This window comes from Rhincodon typus, chromosome 22 (assembly GCF_021869965.1).
Source record: "Rhincodon typus isolate 14 chromosome 22, sRhiTyp1.1, whole genome shotgun sequence".
Taxonomy (NCBI): domain Eukaryota; kingdom Metazoa; phylum Chordata; class Chondrichthyes; order Orectolobiformes; family Rhincodontidae; genus Rhincodon; species Rhincodon typus.
The window spans coordinates 28662904-28684358 of NC_063353.1; the positions used below are offsets into that span (position 1 = coordinate 28662904).

At 39.7% G+C, this 21455-nt stretch overlaps 1 protein-coding gene across 4 annotated transcripts in view; it reads left to right on the forward strand.

Annotated features, from left to right (window-relative positions):
- fam185a (family with sequence similarity 185 member A) overlaps positions 1 to 21455 on the forward strand; it is a 146922-nt gene that overhangs the window by 6781 nt on the left and 118686 nt on the right. For all 4 annotated transcript variants that reach the window (XM_048610448.1, XM_048610449.1, XM_048610447.1 and 1 more), the window contains exons 3-4: positions 7223 to 7315; positions 13222 to 13360. In XM_048610448.1, the coding sequence (XP_048466405.1) occupies positions 7223 to 7315; positions 13222 to 13360 (232 nt within the window). The remainder of the gene's footprint in view (positions 1 to 7222; positions 7316 to 13221; positions 13361 to 21455) is intronic.

Genomic DNA, 21455 nt, shown 5'->3' on the forward strand with positions numbered 1-21455 from the left:
TCCTTTAGGCTGCAATAACTACATGTGGCCTGGCACCTACTGAATTTATGAACTTACTCAATCCATGATTGCACAGGACTGCCACATGCAGCACTCTCCACCCCAGATTCCTGATGGAAAAGGGGTGAACCTATTTGTAGAGGGCCCTCCACTGGTGATTTTTCTGCCATCAGAAGGCAAAATATCACACCTAAGTGTACTTTGCATTGGGTGAAGCTGGGCAACTGGAGAATGTGTGGTAGCTGCCCATACATGAAATGCCTCCATACTGTTCAAAGGGGCATGGGGAGGATTTCCTGAGATGACTCGGACTGTGGAGTGCATCCTTGGGGAGGGTCTGTTGCATGGGGCTAATGTTGAGTTCCGGATATTTGGGTCAGTTTGTCCGGAAGCCCGCTGCATATCTGAGGCATCAGGACCGAGTACCTCATCCACCAGTCTTTGGATGGCTCAGGTCGTGAACTGGACTTTGACTGGCACCCTCTCAGCCAGCTGCACTTGTGTCATCCCGCCCGTTCCTCTGTCATCAACCTGTTTCTGACTCTGTCAGCCCAGCATCCTGAGACCTCCCCTCCATCCGCCAGCAGAAACATGCTGATATAGGAGCCTGTTCGTGGGAAGTGGCTCCTTTATGACAGCCACCGCTGCAGGGAGAATGCTGTGAAGTGAGCCAATAATGTCCCAGACTTTGATCGGGTCCAAGCAAAAGACCCAGTTCCTGGAAGAAGATCTGAGGGCAGGACCCCACGTGAATGGGAACTATATGTCCTAATTGAGGCTGCACACCTGACAGAAAACAGAAGAGATTTACCAGGATGTTGCCAGCTATGGAAGGTTTGAGTTTTAAAGAAAGGCTGGATAGGCTGGGACTTTTTCACTGGAGCGTAGGAGGTTGACTGGTGACCTGATAGACATTTATAAAATAATGAGATAAATAGAGTTAATGATAGGGAAAAGATAACTAGGATGGAGGATTTCAAGATTAGGCGGCACATCTTTAAGGTGAGAGGACCACCACCTGCTCGAGGGTAACTAGGGATCGGCGGAAAATGCTGGTCCAGCCAGCGACATCAACGTCTCACGAGTGAATAGAGGGAAAGAAATCCTGCAGTGTTTACAATACAAATGGATTTTGGAAATAAATATTTTAGTATTTAACTACTGAAACAGTGTATTATTGACCTATGTCTAAGTAAATCCAAAGTTTGTGCTTGAGTGGAAAAGTATAGCTTCTTTTGTGAAGGAGACATTAGCTAAGCCTCCACTGATTTACCCATGTGTTTGCTCATTCCGATTAGAAAATAAGGAAAGTTTGAAACTATTTATGAATGGTGAGATTTATGCAGAAAATACAGTGTATATTGCTGACTTGGTTTTGCAAACAATTTTACCCCAAGGAGTTCTCATAGGTGGATGAGAGTTTAAAAGTTTTATAAGCTTGTATCTACTTGATACTGGAAGCACCCCTTTGTAAATCTTGAAATGAAGTTCCAATTTATCGGGAATACTTCAAATGTGAGCTAAAAATTAAGTTATCTGTTTGATTTTTATTTAAAGAGAACACCAATACATATGATTCCATCAGATGTTACTGGACAAGCCAGATCCTGAATTGAAATCTGGCTTGATACATCATTTTGTGGGTTTTTTAATTTTTAACAAGGTGGTCTTTTACTGAAACACAACACAATGCTGCAAATTTGAATTTAACAAGAAAAAAAGCATATTATTACAAAGGAAATGAGGATAAAATAGAATTAACTGAACCATTTACACCCAACACAAATGTAAAGATTTCAAAACACATGGTGAAATATAATTCTATTAATGTTATGAACAACCCTTTTACATTACTCACTCCAGAGAGGATTCCCTTCTCTTTCACATCATTAGGGCTTAATTTAACTGTGATTTCCGTCTCTGTCTAGGGAATCTTCCTGGAGTCTTCATATAATCAAGCTTAGACTTTGCCAACTTCACATAATCCTTCAGGCTTGTAACTGACTTTGGTCTGCAATTTTAAAACTAAACTCAACCCAAGAACCTCTTTATTAACAATCCTACTGTACCTCCCTTTCTCTGGAGCAACTGTTTTACACATCCAGCTTCAGCCAAGATTTTTAAAAACTTCACAAACTTAAACTAGAAAGTTTTTCTTTCCACGGTACTGGTGTTTCATCTAATTAAAAAGGAAAATAAATTAATCCCTAACCTTACACTGAAAATGCACATCTGTTTGCTTTGTTCAGTCGTTTTTAAAATCTCCAAACGTAAATACATTCCAATTAGCCTCCCCAAACTATCTGACTTTTTATGAAAAATGAAATCGCCATAGCCACAGAAATATCCACAGGTTAATCATTAAACCCTTTCAGGTACACATGGTGCATGTGATATTAATTCAAAAAATAAAAATTTAAAAAAAAACATTAAAATAATGCAAAACACATTTTTTATAGCACAACATTCATATAGGAGTCTTAATATTATTAAGCAAACCAGAACCTCAATTACAGAAATGTACCACCAGGGGGAATAGTTAACAAACAAATAACAACAGGTATACAGTTTGAATTTGATGATTACTGTGAACAAAGATTGTTTGGACTTCTGTAGAATGTTTCCAACAAGCTTGTGACGTATAGCATGAAGTACCTAGGGGAACTAAAATCATGCTTTTTGTATTTTGTTTACATTGCAAATCACGATACTTTCACTGCTGGTGTTTCTAACCCCTTGCTAGTTCTACAACTGTCTGGATTAGATGGGAGGGAAAACACTTTGGGCCGTGTGCTTCCTGAGCATTAGTGTCATTTTAAGATTGCTAGTGGGAGGTGGGATTTTCAATCTTATGCAAGAATATACATTTTTAATATTTTTCAATGTATCAGTAATTATTCAGGTGTGATTGTTCTGGTTGCATTTATTGTTAAACAGTGTTGTCAGTAGAGTTGCTTAATGTGTTGTCACCAAAGCATACTAGGAAAAATTGAATGCTATTTTTAATCTTTCAGTGACTTATTTACACAGGAACCGCCCTCATTAGCCACAAATGTTACTCCGTAATCTTCCATAGTTAAGGTTTGGAAGGACAAAATATATAATGTGTTGCTTGGCTTTTATACAATTGCAGTGGAATCATCTAAAGGATTCTCATGTCCTCCATTTTTATTCTTCTGAGATCTGCCTTTTATTATTACATAAATAAACCAAAGGAAGGCCAATGTCTCTCAGCAGGATTCTTATCCCTATTATGGGGCACAGGAGCGAAACCATGCTATTTAGTAGTGTAACTTTAAATGTACTCTATTAGTTTGTAGGTTAATGTGGTGAGTCTGAGTGATTTGATAGTTTTATCCTCTTTTTTGTGAATCAGTGTTCCTTCACTCCAAGGTGTTCTAACTGTGAATGAAACATTTTTTTAAACTAGTAAGATCAGAAGCTGGTTTAGGTTGAGATTTCAAACTCGGTCCCAGGAAAGGAATCCTAAGCCATGAAAATTTTTGTTCAGGCCTTTACTGCCATTTTAAAATAAATGTTCAATACCAACTACCATCCTGTAAATACATCTGATGTTGATGTTAGAAATTAACCCATGCCAATTGCAGATATTTTGTTTCTAGTTTGTTTTGTTTGCCACAGAAAATTTTCTAAGAGTCAGTATACTTTCAAATAATCAGATTTTTTTTATTATCTCCAAGTCTATTATTCTAATATTAAGGCAGAATAACCTAATCGACTACTAGTAATACTGTTTCAGTGAAACATAAATTATCTATTCTGTCCTAAGAATGTTACAACCATCCTTTTGATTTCACAAAACAGGTTTTTAATGTAATTGTCTGGATAATCCATCAAATGTCTATATAATTTTTCAATGTAATAATGAAAATAGAAACTGAAAGTCAATGAAACAAAACTTTAGTAACTTTCTGCCACCATTTTACATTTAACATTTGTATATATTTTTAAAAATATCACTTCTGTTATACTAATAAAGCCCACACATACATCTCTCAATTGTGCTGCTGACAGTTGACACAAAGACCATGAAGATTGATTAGCTAATTTTTAACAAGCAAAATAATGTTTGACTGAATGTATACTCTTGGTGGTGCAGTTATATATTTTTCTTTCCAGCAACCTCATTGGAATTTTTAGAAGTTATATGCTGATACTTCCTACAACTCTTATCTCATTATATTTGGTTACATCCAATATTCTAATTGAAACAAAAACAGACCGTTGGAAAGATTCGGCAGGTTAGGCAGCATCTGTGGGGAGAGAAACAGTTAACATTTCAAATTCACTATGACTCTTTGTCAGAACTTCATTTTGAACTTGAAACATAACTGTTTCTCTTTCCATTTATGCTGTCAGTTCTGCTGCTTGCTTTTTATTTCAGATTTCCAGCATCCAAAGTATTTTGCTTTTATAGTTTAAGCTGCTTACGTAAACTTGTTATAATAGAATTAACCTTGTCGTCCTACTGAGGAGAAGATAGTCTGATGCTCTACTTTTTTCTTGACATGATAATTGAGAAACCTACTAATTGGTTCTTCATTACTGTTTATTGCAAGCCTACCTTTACTGGTCAATATACATGTTGCACTGCATATAACTTTTTGTAATAAGATTGGCCTTATCAGCTATCCTATAAATAGGGCCCTTGCTCACCTTGCAAGCTTGATGTAGAAATAGTGCACAGCAGAGGTAGTATGTTGGGACATTGGCTATCTTGATCAGATGATTCTTTGTCGTGTTATGTCAAAACGTGCAAATGAACTGAAGATCACCATTTTCCTACCTGATGGTTTACTTCAAATTACCTCGGAAATGTAAAGTATCTCAAAAAATATGAACAATGGACTAAGCAAGCTGTTTCACTCAGCTGCTATGCATTTGCTGTAGAAGTGAAAGTTTCCATTAACAGGATGTTGCAATCAGTCCAAAAAGATGTTCCATGTACTACAGAATTGAGCAACATCATGTATAAATTTCATTGCTGGCATGATGCCAAGCAAGCAGGCCATAAATCCCAGTGATTGGCTGATTGAGTCTAACACATGTTCCTTTGATTATTTATAATAGGCAGAGCTCATGCTTGTAAAACAAAACAAGTGCTTCTCTGTTTGGATAGTACTTGTTGAACAACCCTAAGTGTGCTAATAGCTTGTTAACAACCAATTTAAGATAATCAGTTGATCCTGTAATGAGCTTTTTTTAAATGCTAGAAGCTACAGATGAATCATTTGCAGGATTACATTCTGTGCCAACTGAAGGAATATGTTCCAAGTTTTGCACCTTTGAATTATCTGGAAGCTAGGAGGACCTATAGTTCCCAGTTGTTTGATCCGTGGCAGTGCCTAAAACAGTGACCTCCTTTTCTCGTGTAGTATAAATAGTTGTGATGGTTTGTTTGAAATTTTGCATTTTTGCATTTGTCCTGAAGCATGCAAGATCAAAAGTTTCAGTACTATGTCTTCCTATTTGGCAGCGCTCAGGTCAGTATGGATAGCATCCATAGACGGTCCTTCTCAATCATGCTCATGACTGCTTTAAAATATTTCATACAGATTAGTTGGTGTGGTCTTCCTTAACAGAAATGATCTTCATGCACTTTTCATTCTTTCAGTAATTTCAATAACTTCCTCACAACTACTAGGTCACAATTACCTTGATGCGATCTCCTTCCTATTTCATATAATGGAGTGGTATGCTTTAAACCAAAGGTCTAATAGCTGAATCTAGATACATTTTGGAAAATTCTTTATTCAATACTGTGGTTTCTATCATAACTCCCATTATTTTCGCCAATACCTTTTTTTTTCCTGTGTTAAATTCACCAACATCCCTTCCTCAGCTTATTTTTGACTCCTGTGTAGTGAGTCCTTTTTAACTTTGAAAATAATGCAAAATACTCCTTTAGTAAACTTGCCTGTTATTGCTCTGTCTACAACTACCTTTTTAGGTAGATATGTATTCCCTATCACCACACTTTTGCGTAATACATTTATTAAACTTGCTGTTAGCTTTGATATCCTTTAAATATTTTTTATGATTTAGTTTTTGTAATTGTTTTTCCTTTGTATACTTTCATGGCTTTATATAGCTCATAGTTTGCTGGTTTTCCACTTATCCTTCTATTTGCCTAAGCTAGAATCTGTCCCTGGCCAGATTTGTTGACCATTTGTGTTATAACAACTCATTGGAACCTATCCTTTTAAGGAAATGTTCTGTTCCTAAATCATACCATGCTTCTTTACACTGTTTGTAGATTTAGCCATTAACTACTGTACTGAGGTTGATTGATTTGTCATTCCTTCAAAGTTTGCCTTATTCTCGTTCTCATACATAATAATTTGAATATTATTTTTGTTACTGTTTCTCTTCCCAGAAAATTATTAACTTGTTCTGACCCATTGAGCTTTATTCTGTCTTTTACATCTCTTTCCATCTCTTGCATGTTTTCTTCTCCCTAATGATACTTAGAAAATTGCCAAGTTATGTGCTAACTTTATATGAAATCTATTTTTTTTTCACATTAGGCCTATTGTCCCTCAGCAGAATCTTGGCATACTGAGTTTTTTCAGATGTTTTCATGCAATGCCACAGTCAATTAACCTTGCACTTGTAGTCACTTGGAAATTCCGCTAACTGATCAGATCTCACTGAATTTAACACGTCGGGGATCGTGGAAACTTAAAGTAAAGGAGGCCATTTGGCCCTTAATGTCAATGCTGGGTCTCATATTCACAGGCTTCTAATGGTTCATGTACAGAAATAGGTACATAATTCTTTTCCTGTCACTTAATTTCCCTGTTCAATCATTTCCTCTTTGAATTAAAATCTTTTTAAAATCCTCTCAATCTTTTCAAACTGAACTGTCGAAAACAACAAATCAAAATAATGCCATGAGTACAGACCGGAAAGTTCAACCAACGTATTGCTGTACTGAGAAGACATTGGACATTTTATATTGTGACAGTAGCTCCAGCAGGTTATTTTCAGATTATGTTCAATTCCTTTTTTTCCCACATTGATAAATCTTAAGGTTATCAGGATTAAAATAATAAATCTGTAGAAGACCTGATTGGGGTGGGGGGCAAGGTTGTTGAAAATAAATTCCAGTTTGCTACATTGTATGGAAATATTATAATTTTTGAAGATTTTGTTCATTGATGAATGTATGATTTCTGGTTTTGTCTTTTATCCTATTCAGGCCCATAAGGTCCAAGTCCATAGCAAAGGTGGAAAAGTGATCTGTCGAGGAACAATCCATGGAAATGTAGACATACAGACCTCTAATAAAGGAGTAAGTTAAAGGAAACCATTTTATTTAGCAGCATTTAATGATTAGGGTGTTGTGATGCACATGAACTATATAAGGTAAACAATCCCTTCATGTATATATGAAAATCCAGGTTAGAAGGTTGCTTTTATGGGAATTCAGAATAAAATCTGAGGTAGTGATGACAAAATAGCAGGAATGTTACAATTATTTTCCTTCAGTATTTACCCTGGATGCAGAACAAGTGCACATGGCATCAACAGGCTATCAATTATGCAATTATATATAAAATGAATTAATCAAATTCTGGATAAGTTCAAATCATTCACTAAACTGATCCTAGTTCCGAAGAGAATGTCTTATGAGGAGAGGTTGAGTATAGGGTGGCCTGTGATCATTGGAATTTAGAATATTTACAGCCAAATTTATTGAAGCATACAATATTCTTAAGGGACTTGACAATGTAGATGCAGAAAGGTTGTTTTCACCTTGCTGGAGAGTGCATAATCTCAGACTCAGGGATCACCCTTTTAAGAAAGCAACGAGGAACTTCTGTTGGAAGGTAGTGGATTTGTGGAATTTTGTTTTTTCAACCACAGAAGGCTGTAGAAGGTGATTGCTTAAGTATATTCGGGGCTGAGATAGACATTTTTAAGAGATTTACCAGGATGTTGCCGGGTATGGAAGGTTTGAGTTATAAAGAAAAGCTGGATAGGCTGGGATGTTTATCACTGAAGTATAGGAGGTTGAGAGGTGACCTTATAGAAGTTTATAAAAGGGGTTTAGATAGAGTTAATGGTAGTTGTCTTTTCTCTAGAATAGGGGGCAAATTTTTAAGGTGCGGGGAGAGAGATGTTAAAAAAGACATGAGGGGCAAATCCTTTACACAGGATGGTTCGCATGTGGAATGAACTTCCTGAGGAAGTGGTGGGTGTTTGGAAAGATACGTGAATAGGAAAGGTTCGGAGGGATACGGGCCAGGAGTGGGCAGGTGGGACTAACTTCGTTTGGGATTATGTCAGCATGGACTGGTTGGACTGAAGGGTCTGTTTCCATGCTGTATGACTCTATGACTATGACTCTAAAGAAAATGAGTAAAGAAATTGAGGTTAAATGCAAGTAAAGGAATATCAGATCCACCATGATCTTGTTGGATAGTGGAGCAGTCTCAGTGGGCTGAAAGACCTGCTCCTGCTCTAATGTCTTATGATCAAACCCGATCTAGACAAATTGCATCCTAAATAAATTTGAGAAACAGATGGTAAATGTGCAGATATTCTGGTGGCTAGACGGTCATTGCAGGAATGTGGACTGGAGTTGCACATTGGGATGATGCAGAATTCTCAATTCAACAGACTCTTTGGGAATTTTGAGGAAATTAAAAACTCTGATGGACAACTTCCCTGCATTTGGAGCCCTTTGAAATCACTCGTTTTTACAGTTGGAAACTGGAGGATTCAGGCTTATTAGTGATGTAGGAAATATTAGAGGATCAAAAACCATTTTCGCTATTGGATATGGCTATTAAACTGACTTTTAGTTCCCCCGACTGGGAAATCACAAAGTTTGCTCCCCGTCCAGACACTCCAATTTTGCCAGACCTGGGAAGCCCACTCTGACAGTTGACCCCTTGATCTGACCAACACAACCCACGTTTCCTTTAAAATCTGATTCACAAATCTTGCTTTGCACCCTACCCCATCACTTACCTTACACACTTAACCTTTCACAGGGACTGTCAAAATGACTGGTTGTGCTGCTGGGCATTTAATTCCCAGAACAGGGCACACTGACAAAATTAAAGCATGTGGTTTCTATGAAGATCTTCCTCATTGCTTGATTTGTCAATTCTTAGACAGGAGATTTGTAACAGGAGGCTCCTGTCCAGGAATTTCCAGCACAAAAATCATTTTAGCATTAATGGTAACTTTAATCTGATGAGAATCAAAAATAGGGTCTCCTATTCTGATTTGAATATCTGGACCATAATACCTTTGTTTAAGATGAGAGATCTATCGTGTCCAGAGCAAAATGAACCAGTCAGCTTAGAACTAACTGTAGGTAAAATATTTGAGTCCCTACTAAAGGAGAAAATAGAAAATCATCTCAACCAAAAATATAGTAATGAACTGTCATCATGGATTTCAAAGGAATATCTTGTTCTTCAAAATTTTTAAAGAATTCTTTGAAGAGGTAACATAGAGGAAACAGAGGTAATGCAGTATATGTAATATATTTCTATCTTCAAAAGGCCTTATATAGGGTATCGTATGATGGATAATGGGTGAAATCGGAGCATGTAGAATTGGGGCAACTGCAGAATGAATAGTTGACTGACTAAAGAGCAGAGAGTATGAGTGAAGAGTGGCTGTTCAAAGCGGTAGAAAGTAGGGTTCACAAAAATTAGTGCTGGGAATGTCATTGTTCGCAATTAACATAACTAACATATTTACTTGGAATCAAACAAAAGTTCTGAACTTACATACATCACCTAAGTAAGAAAGATGGACAACACTTAGGGAGCTATAACAAATTCCAAGAAGTTTATTAATAAACTTGCCAATTGTATGTCCATTCTGCCAATGAATTTTTATGTAGACTAAATAACTATATTTTAGAGGGATAAAATAATGCTAACATCACTTAGAAAGTGAAAATGCACATGGCGTAAAGGAACAGTAGGTTTGGGAATACAAATGCACAAAGGAAGAGAAACCAGGTGTTAAATCATCAAAAAGTGGCATCGTGCCAAGAACCCAACATTATCCTGCCCACTTCCAAGTGTGACAGCATGCAGAGCTTCCCCTTGCAGCAGCTGTGAAAGTTATTCAAATAAATAATGAAGTTTTACTTTAACACTGCAATCAGGTTTTAACAGCCGGCAAATGGATTCACAAAACTTTCTGTATTTTGTGAGGGTCCATGACTTGAGAGCACAGCAACAAGTTCTATGAAACTGACCTATTTTAAGACTGAATTTGTTAAACTTGTGTTTGGCCACAGCAGAAGCCTTGTCCTTAAGGTTACTTCTGATAGACTGAAATCACTACATGAAATGTCAATTTTGACGCTCTTTGGAGTTACTTTCAAGTGTTTTAAAGCATACGTTCATTCATACTAACTCCTTTGCTGCCAGCCTTCATTGCAGTATAATAAGCAACTTGTGCAGCTGTAGCCTGGACCTCTGAGCAACAAGGGAAGTAACACAAAAAGCCTTCTCCTCAACAAAATGCCTTTTCACAAGGCAGATAGAATAGAATAGAGATCCAGTTCTAAAGATGTGAAGACCCCGCTGTGTATCCAGAAGCTGAGGATTAACTGTCTGGACCTGTTGAACACTGATGTCTCAGGAGGCTTCGACTATCATGAGAGATTGTCGCTGACATCTGCAGCCTCTCGGAATAATACTTCCTTTACGGTGGACCTGATGGACATGTACTTCCAATAAGCATTGAGGAGGAAGTCCACCTCCCACTCCATCCCTATGTCTCCTCTACCTGAAATTTGAGTACACTTTCTGTGCTAAGAGAGAAAGCAGAATTGTGAATGGCAGAAATGATGCAGAGAAGAGGCAATCAAAGCACGAGTCATAGGTGACTGAGATGACAGAAATGGTGAGGGTGAATGTAAGTGGTGGTTGTCCAGAGGGGATATGAGGAGGTGCATGGCAAGAGGAGCAACTGGAGATGCAATGTGTGTTCTGAGGAATTGTGTAAAACAGAATCATGTGGGGCTTAGAACTTGAAAGTATTATGCCACTCACTCACCTTGCCGGCCTTCCTGAGGTCCTTGATCCACTTGATGCAGTTATACCCAGGTTGGAGGGATCACACTCCTGCTGATTACCTTTTGGCCTCTTCCATGCACTCCTGCTTGATTTAAGAGGCTGCCCTGTCACACCCATCCTTGAGAAATATCACCTCACTTCCATCCACTGGTCCTCTATCAGCATCACTAAGTAAGAATGAGAGAACAGGAGGGTTAAGTCTCCTTTCCATTTCTGCAAATGCTTTGAATCCAGTGGATCAACTGTTCTGATCCATGCTGGTGTACTCCCTTTGAGTCTTTGCTGCCCTGCCTCCCAGTCTGGAAACCCTGAAGCAGGATGTTAAAGCTGTGGCACATTTAAAGACCAATGGTAAAACTCTCTGCATATTCGAAAGGAGTATTGTTCAGCTAATATTCCCAGTTGAAATGTTGGGAACGTAATGTAGAAATACTATTATTTTCTTCATTCAGTGATGAGATTTATTTACTGAGCTCTTCACACTGCTAATGATTACCTATGCAACTGCAGTAGCTTTTTCCCCATTAATGACCAGTTTTATTTTGCACCATGAATCCTCTTCATATTCCCAAAAATTTAGTCCAAGAATAACAAAAAAGTGTTGGAACACAATGCCAGCTTCAACTGAAACATAGAACTAATTTAATAGAGAATTGATAAATATCTTAATAGCTTGCTTTTCTTTAAACAAACTCTTCTTTCTATTCACCTGTTGACAGTTACAGAAAACGTGCTTCTGTGTAGCACCTTTCGTAACTCTGGGTCATCCAAAAGTGTTTTACTGATGATATAGTATTTGAAATGTGGTCATGGCTGTAACATGAGAAGTGTGGCAGCCAGTTTGTATGCAGCATACTCCTGCAAACAGCAGTGGGAAGAGGACCAGATAATCTGATTTATTCGTGCATGTGATATTGTTTTGAGGGCAACGTACTGATCAGGACAGTGGGAATAATGCTCTGCTGTTCTTGAAAGTAATGCTTGAAGATCATTTATGCCCATTTTAGAAACCTGGCAGGACATCTTTTAACATCTTAACTGCCTCTCTCTCTCTCTTTATTACTTCTCTCTGTTATCTCCCTATCTGCCCCAACCCCTCTCCCCTTCCTTCCCTCTCTTTCTCTCTGCCCCCGCATCTCTCTCAAGACTCGCCCTACTGTCTGTCCCTCATCCCTCAAACCTCAATCCCTCGCTGCTGCACCACCCCTCCCTCTCTCACCCTGCCCTCTGCTCCTCTCTCTATCAGTCTCTCTCTGTCCCGTCTCCTGGTATGTGATTAGGAGTTTGCTTTAAGCCTCAGCCCCTTGAGCCTGTGTTGCCATTCAGTAATCTTATGGCTGATGTGTGGCCTGTCTCCATATCCTGCTTTTGGCCCATATCCTTAAATATGTTTGTTAACAAAGTGTTATCTCAGATTTAAATTGAACTGATATAGCATCAACTGCCATTTATAGAAGAGAATTCCAAATCTCTCCCACCCTTGATGTATAGAGGTGCTTCCTAATGTGTCTCCTGAGTGATCTGGCCCTAATTCTGACTTTGCCCCCAGTTCTGCAATCCCCAACCACTGGACATTGTTTATCTTTACTCTGTGTGTTCCTGTTAATATCTCGAAGATTTCAAAGAGATCACCCCTTAACCTTCTAAATCCTATAGCAAAGAGGCCCGACTTGTATAATCTCTCCTCATAACGTAACATCTGAAGTCTAGGTCTCAGTCTTGCGAGCCTACATTGTACCCCCTCCGAGGCCCATATATGTTTCCTCAGGTATGGTGACCAGATCTGCTGATAGTACTCCAAGTGGAGTCTAACCAGGGCTTTTGTCTAGCTGCAGCGTAATTTCTGCATTCTTATAGTCTAGTCCTCTAGATGTAACAAACATGAAAGCAATCTGGTGCGCAAGTGTATTTAACATTTCCTAATCAAGCTGTTCAGCGATGTTGTGACACACCAGGTGAGACTTTGAATTCAGACCTTCTGGCTTAGAGATGGGGCACTGTCATTGTGCTGCAACAGCCCTCAGACAAATGCATTTTATCCCTATCCTGCCACTGCACAAATGCATGGATAGTAATGATAGAATCAAGACCCAAATAAAGCGTGCTGTCAATTATGAGAGGAAATAACACGTGTTTTTTTCAGATTGTAGAAATTGAAAAATTGCAAGGAACAAGCATGAATATTTCCACCACTGATGGCACACTGAAAACAAAGTATATTTATGCTGAATCTTCAAGTCTATCCTCTTCTACTGGCAACATTGAACTTGGAAACATTCATGGTAAGCATTTTGTATATTAAGCCCTGATGTTGTTACCAGCAACCAGGACTGAAGAAGCTTTGTAGTATATAATTTCACAGATGGAAATCGGCAAATTATGTGTAATTAAATTACTTTGGTCTTTTACAAATAATAGTTGGAAACTGTAATTTTGAAGAAGCTAAAATGGGGACTTTCCTGAATCATAAATTCAATTAACATATGCATCCCAGCTGTGGAACAGTGGTTCATACACTGTTTTGGAATTATAAACAATTGCCAATAACTGTGATCTCTGAAATAACTCCAGAACGGCTGGTATCCTGTCTCCAAGTCACCCTTTACATACATATGGAGAGTCCTTGACACTGATCGAGCTCCCTTCGACCCCAGCCCTCAGAGTGAACAGGATGTCTGACACTCCTAGAACTGTCAGCCATTTCATGAAGGCCTGTGACTATTTAAAGGAATGCTAGCTATGAATAAAATTGCCTGAGATATTAAGCTGTGCTGTGGGGAGAAAGATGACCCTTCTGCTTTAATAGTTTAGTTAAATCTTGATGTAGAAAGTGCAGCTCAGAAGGGATTCTGTAAAGTGAAATAGATTAAAAAGTTAGAATTTTCAGAGGATGTGACTTAAGTGTTTAAAATAAAGTCACATCAGGAGGGACAATGTAGTATACTGTGATAGCTCACAACTTTCTTCTTGGTACCTATAAATTCCTTAATTCTTGCCGCTTTTGCTTTGGCTACTCATCATGTCACAATTTACACCATGTGTAGCACTGCTCTCAGGCAACTAGACCTATCTATTCCATTGAACAACTCCTGCACAGACTCTGTCTTGCTACCTATGGATAGCACTATACCAGGTTGGGAGATTAGATTTGCTGTTAGCAGTGTCATTTATCACAGTATGCTGTGCTTCTGCAGAAGTGGGCTACACATAATTTGCTTTAGTTGCATAGAACCTTGGTGAACTGGTATCTGGAACTTGTGTGTACTTTTGGTCCCCTTGCATAAGTAAGGATAAGGCTATGATGGCGAGAGTAGAGTGGAAGTGCACCAGACTAATTCCTTAGATTGCATGACTGTCTTTACAGGACAAAGTTGAAAGTTAACAAGAATGAGAAGAGATCCGAGAAATTCTTAAAAAGATAGACCGTGATGTGGAAAGAATGATTCCCATGTCTGATGGTGGGGATGTGAGGGTCAAGGACCTACCACTAGGAAACAGTCATAGAATAAGGAGTGAGCCATTTTGAGATTAGGAGGAATATCTTCATTTGGAGGGTAATGAATCTTTTGGAATTACCTACTCCTAGGGGAATTTGGAATCTGAACCATGTTCAATACAGAGATTGATAGATTTCTAGTGACTAATCATACCAAGGATAATGGGGATTTCACCGGAAAATGCATTGTGGTCATTAATCAGCCATCATATGGAATGGTGAAAGAGACCTGAGGGGCTGAATGGCTCACTCCTACTGGTAATTCCTCCAATAGGACACAGATGCTCACAAGCAAAGGGCGAACAATAGCCTTGTATCATTTGAGCCCACTGGAGAAATAGACCCTTCGGGTTTGGCGATGGAACTTGCAGAGAAGGCAGGCAATTGAGAATGTGTAATAACTGCTGAGGTTAGGCTAAATACTTACTTCTTCTTTACTTACCACCTTTGTTCAGGCACATAATCATTGATGCCCCAGTTTCCTTATATCAATATCTGGATGTCAGCTTTTAAAAAAATATGTTTATCAATACATTAGGACTACCTTCTCATCACAGTTTTTATCAACAATGTACCTGTCTGGATATGCTGTAACATACCTCTAGGGCAGGTAAGACTTCAACCTGGAGTTTCGAGCTCAGAGTGTTTAAACGTACGTGATGAATTCATGGACTTTAGTGACTGAGCCTTACAGACACCTCTCCACAGCCACCTGTCTGCAGCCAGAGTGATGAAAGTTACTACAGGAATTGGCCAAAGTCAGATTAAAAACAGCCTTCTTCAATTTGTCTTCATGAATCAAAGCGTTACAGATGCATATGTCCATATCTGTATTAAGGTTACTAAAATCAATACTGTCATTGTAAAGGTGAAGCCTGTATACGAGTGGCCAGTGGTCAACCACAACCAGACAGACAGAATGTGGAGAATTAACAAGTTACCACAAAATGAGATGCTCACTCCAGTGAGTACTGCAGGGCTCCTCCAAAGCAGTTGAGGTTTGATGCTTCAACACTCCAAATTATCTACTCAGTGATGTTTCTTGAGACTCCTAGCATTTCATTTTACAAAAGCTGTGCTATATGTTGTTGCGTTGCGAAGGAGAGTCAATAGCCAATTGGCCAGCAGATAATCTTTCTCACTTGGCAGTTCACCCTCTGATTTTAATGTGCTGGCTTAATGCTTATTAGAGCAGATTACTGGTGCGAGATAAATAGCTTGTATGTTTGCCAGTATACGTATTGCATGATAACCTTAATGGTTTCAGTTTATTTTACCAGTGAGCATTTGAGCAGAAAGAAGAGGAAGCAAAAGAGGCATATTCAGAATGCAAGTGTGTAATTTGGCTTTGGTTCCAATGATTAAAACCTCAGGCTGTGACTATTCCAGAGGAGTGGCAGATGGAGTTTAATTTAGATGAAGGGGAGGTGCTGCATTTTGGTAAGACAAATCAGGGCAGGACTTATACACTTAACGTTGGGGTCCTGGAGAATATTACTAAACAAAGAGAACTTGGGGTGCAGGTGCATAGTTCCTTGAAAGTGGAGTTGCAGGTAAACAGGGTGGTGAAGGTGTGTGGTATACTTGCCTGCATTGGTCAATGCATTGAATGTAAGAGTTGGGATGTCATGCAGCTATTTTGGCAAAGCCAAGTGCATGCAGAGGACAAAATGAAATCTTCTCTCCCAACACTAGAGCCTCCATTTACTTCCTTGTGGCAAATGATGGCAAACTGTGAAATGTACCAGTCTCAGCAATTGAGGGGCATTGTCAACTTCAGTTATTGACCAGTGCCATCTTGCTCTGTGTTGAGACTGCAGGTCTGGTTCCAAGAGGTGGAAGAGTTCTGTGAGTACTCCCTTTATGAAGCTCCAGCAGATTTGCTGACATGAATTAGGTGGAGGTGGGAGAAGTGCTCCTGGAAGACCCTGGGTGGATAAAGCCTCCTGGTTGGAGTTCTCCTTCTGTCTTACTCTGCAAATAACTTGTCTTCTTTGCAGTCTCTTGTGCTATTCCCCTCTCACGTTGCAACCAAAAGAGATCAATCCTTTAACCCCACCAACTTGGAGAAAATGATGCGCTGAAAGCCCTTGCAGTAACCAGCAACATCTTCCACACATGCAGCACCGTGTCCTGCAAATCTTATTAAATTCCATGAAGTTCTACGAACACCCAACACTGCCCCAAACTCGCAACAGAGCCAGTAGAAAGCAGTCTGGGACTAACCTCAACATTAATGTTTCTTCTAAATGGTGGAAGGGCCTTCATGCTGCTGACCAGCTGTTCAGCTGTGTACGTTAAAGGAATGCTTTACCACTCCTTTTCATCAGGTCGAAAATAGCTTGTCAAGTATCACATCAGCATTAGCCACTGACATCATGATTACTGCACCCTTTCAGCGCATGTACATGCTCATCTTTGTTAACCAAGATGCTGTTGGGTACTGCACTAGATGTGAACAGAAGCAGTTCAGAGTCAATTTTGCTACTAAACTGGCAAATGTAGTGCCAAAGCTATTGGCCCCAAAGAGACACATTTGCAACCCAATTCTGTCAAAAAGGTATGTCAAAATTAGGTTCCTGAAGAGCACTTGCAGTGAACAGTTCGCTTCTTCTAAAAAATGAAAAAATTGGCAGTGCAGTAAAATAATTGGGATAGTCATTGACGTGTTAGGTTGAGTTTTCGTTGGTGAAATAGCACGGAAACTATAGTTCTATCTGTCAGTTGTAGCTTTGCCAAAAAGCAGCCAATTTGTCTTCAGTTGGCAATTGTCACAAAAACCCATCTGGATCACCTAATGACCTTCAAGGAGGGAAATCTCCCCTCTTCACCTAATCTGCTCAACATGTGACCCCAGACCCACAGAAGGGTAGTTGACTCTCCGCTTCCCTCTGAAATGGTCTAGCAAGCCACTCTGTTGTATCAATCGCTACAAAGTCTCAACAAAGCAATGAAACCGGATGGACCGCCTGGCATCGACCTCGGCATCAGAAAGGACAATGGCAGAAACAGCCCTGTTGAGCCTGCAAAGCCCGCCTTACTAACATCTGGCGGCTAGATCCAAAACTGGGAGAGCTGTCTCACCGACTAGTCAAGCCTTAGCCTTACATAATCGTACTCACAGAACCATACCTGACAGACAATGTCCCAGACACCACCGTCACATTCCTAGATATGTCCTGTCCCACAGAGGTGGTGGCTCAATGGTATATAGTCAAGAGAGTGTTGCCCTGGAAGACCTCAACATTGAATCAACACAGTATGAAGCCTCCTGGCATCAAGATAAACATGGGTAAGGAAACCTCCTGTTGAATATCATATACTATCTCCCTTGGCTGATGAATCAGTACTCCTCCCTGTTTAATAACCCTTGGAGAAAGCACTGAGCGTGCCAAGTGTGCAACTTGTACTCAGTGTGGGGGAATTTCATTGTCTACCACCAACAGTAGCTTGGCGGCAGCACTACTGATTTGAGCTGGTCGGGTTTCTAACGAACATTTTTGCTAGACTGGGTCTGCAGCAGGTGGTGAGGGCACCAACAGGAGGGAAAATAATAGTTGACCCCATCCTTACCATGTGGACTGTAGTGGTTCGTGAAGGCAACTCACCACAACCTTCTCATGGGCAGCTAGAGGTGAGTAATAAAGGCTGGCCAGCCAATGAGTGAATAAAAAGAGTTAACCATTTAAATGGATTCCTGGTGCAACATCCAGGGGTGTTCTGTCTCTTGTAGTTTCACAAGAGTTTGACTGGGGGAAACAATTCAGTGCGGCTTTAGCAGCTGAAAAAGCCACACTGCCAGTGTGCTGGATATAAAGTAATAAAATATACCTCTCTGCCAGGAATCTTCTGTTTTCTCACTTTCGCTTGTGCAATTCTTATGTGGGCAAGTAAACCCCTGATAGACAGGCAGTTTTGAGATTTAAATGTGCAAAAAAGCTCATTGACTACAACTTTAGTGAAACTACTACAAATTTGACAAAAAAACAGAAATAACTGGCAAAACTCGGCAGGTCTTGCAGCATCTATGGGAAGAAAGCAGGGTTAATGTTTTGAGTACAATGACTTGTCAACAAAACAATGTTGACTGCAGCTTTAACCCTGCATGTGGTGTTTAACTGCCAGATCACCACTGGTTTTCTTGGCTTTCTGTAACTTGACAGTTCAATGAGGCAAGAACAGAAGGAAGAGGAATAGGCTGTGTAATTGAAAGGGTAGAAAACCTTTCAAATTCAGAGCAATGGCTGCTATTGCTTTGCCCAATTGAAAGGCTTTTGCTTAAATTTATTCTGAGAGAGTACTTTCTATGCTTTAGAGGTGATTTTCAAGATTGAGCTCATTCCTGATGTCTTTGTCTTTGTCTTTGACCTTGTTTTGCCTTTGAGACATACTTTCCAGCTGTCAGCCTTCTGTGCAGCCAAAAAGCTACTTATGCATTTCTGTCTCAGACCTTAGTACAGAAGAAGCAATACTCTCAACACAAAGTATACAGGCAAAAGATCAGCTTCCTGAGCACCACTAAGCAGCAGTTTCTTGGGTTCAAACTTTTGTGGCAGGTTGTTCCTGACATCTGCAACCTCCTAGTGAAAGTTGTTTTTTTTTTAGTGGGCCAGGCAGGGGAGGCATTGGTGGAGTAGTCATGGTCAGCATAACTTTGAATCACTTTGTCTCTATTCGTGGGATCTGCTGATGTGAACTCTTTCAGACATCAATCTGCAAGACACAAGATCATCTGTCAGGTGAGTTCCAGGTTATTGCCAGCTTTGCAGTTGATGAGGCCAGCAAGATCAAAAGCGCCCTTCACTTTGCAGTGTTGGCTATATTCCCACTTGTGCCGAATATCATAAATTATTGTATGAGTTCAATCAAGATGCTCTGAGATCAAACCAGCAGGCTTTATCAATCAAAAGGCTTTCACCAAATTAAGATTCTGTTGGAATGTAACCAGTAGAAGATTGCCTGTGCAAAGTAACAAGGATATTGACATGATGCCTTAATTCTTACCAGTCGAGTCTCCCAAAGATCATTATATCTTAAAACAAAGTCAGTGGATGGCATCTTGGAGACAATGGCTTTCTTTTATGAAAATGACTGATGACTTCTGTGAGGACGTCATTGACATTGGGAAAAGTATGACCAAAGCCACAGAAGTGATTGAAGAAGCCATTTGGATGCTGAAGATATGATCCAGGTATCCCACAACTCTGTACAACGTATTCTGCAGTCAATAATCCCTTTATTTCACTAACACCAAGTGCTTTGTTGTCTTTCCTTCTCATTTCATTTTCCTCCAGACTGGGTGTTTGATAAGCAAGATGCCACAGAGGAGATGACTGACAGTGGAGATTTGAAGTAAAGCTTATGACACACAAATTTTGACAAAAGTGAAAAATTAAACATTTAATCACCAAAGTAATTTTCCTTGTAGAACTACAAAGTAGTTCCTTTTCCTGTTTATGTTTGCTGCTGCCACTGTGATTTCAGTAGAGTTAGAGGTAGGCTACTCCTTCCTCATTCCAAATTGTTTTGATGCTCATGACCATATCCTCTGGGTTTTGGAACCTTTTTGAGGTCTCCATTAAAGACTATCCATCTGTGGATGGACAAACTATTACCAGCACAAGAGACAGCGTGCAGGGCTTTCAATGCTGAGGGTGAAGGGAAGGAGTAAGAGTATTTTGTTTAATGACTGTGGAATTCTTTACTACAGAGAGCTGTTGGCTTGTTCAAGGCTGAGACTCCCTTTTAATCAGTAAGGGAATCAAGGGTTATGGAAAAAAGACAACAAAATGAAGTTGAGGAGATCAATCATAATCTCATTGAATAGTAGAGCAAACTCCATGGGCTGACTGTCCTACTTTGCCCTACGTCTTATGGTTATGATTTCTTTCCTCTTATGATTTACCTGCAGTTTCCTGCCACCCAAAAGCCAGGCACTTTGCTGCACTTCACTAAGGTGCTAATCAGCCAGGGCTTTCTTCTAATTGAATTAAGCTGGCTGAGTTACTGTACGGGTCCAACGTGTAATCTGCTGCCTGATGTTCTTGGTGTTCCACACATGTGTCCACATGGAGGTGGGCATCATCCAGGCCTTTGCAATATCTCAATGCTCAATCTAGAGACTTGAATTCCTCCAATTTCTCTCTCTCTGTGCACATTGAAGGTTCTGTCACTATTCCCAAAGGCATAGTTTCTGTTGCTGTTCCAAATACTGTCCTGCCATTCCCAACAAATTTGCTTTGAAGCTATGATCGACCATACAGAGATCAGAGAATCCTGCACTCTCCCGATTTTTATTTTCCATTGCTATCTCTGTATGTAAAACTTGCTTCTCTTCATTTCGGATGCTGATTTCACTGTGACAACTCGACTACCTGTCTCGAAGTTCCAACAAGGTGGAAGGTTTGTGATTGTGCTTTACAGAATGCGCAACCTCTTCTGACGAGATGAATCATCTTTGTCATCCGCTTCCTCTTGTACCAACTTCTGTGTAACGTTTGAAGAACCTACAGGAGATGAAAGGTCTCAAAGTTGTCACTGTATGGATGTTATTTCAGTGACTTCTGACCTCAGGTGTTATTTGTTGAATGCAGTATGATATCTAATTCTGTCACTTGTTATCTGGGAACTCCCACATTTCTCCTTCTCCTATGATTTTCATACTGGCAGTCTGCTGATCTCCAGTGCATTGTCTTCAAAAGTCAGTGACAATGACCAAAGGCCCACCTGGTTCTCTGCCTCACCCTAGTTCTTTCCTCTAATGTCCTGCAAGAAGTAAAAGAACAGAGCTCGGAGTCTGTAAAATGGAATGACTTGAGAGGATGGCACACATCGTTTTGTGGAAGATGACCAGGAAATGGCAAGATGAAGGTGTGTTGAGC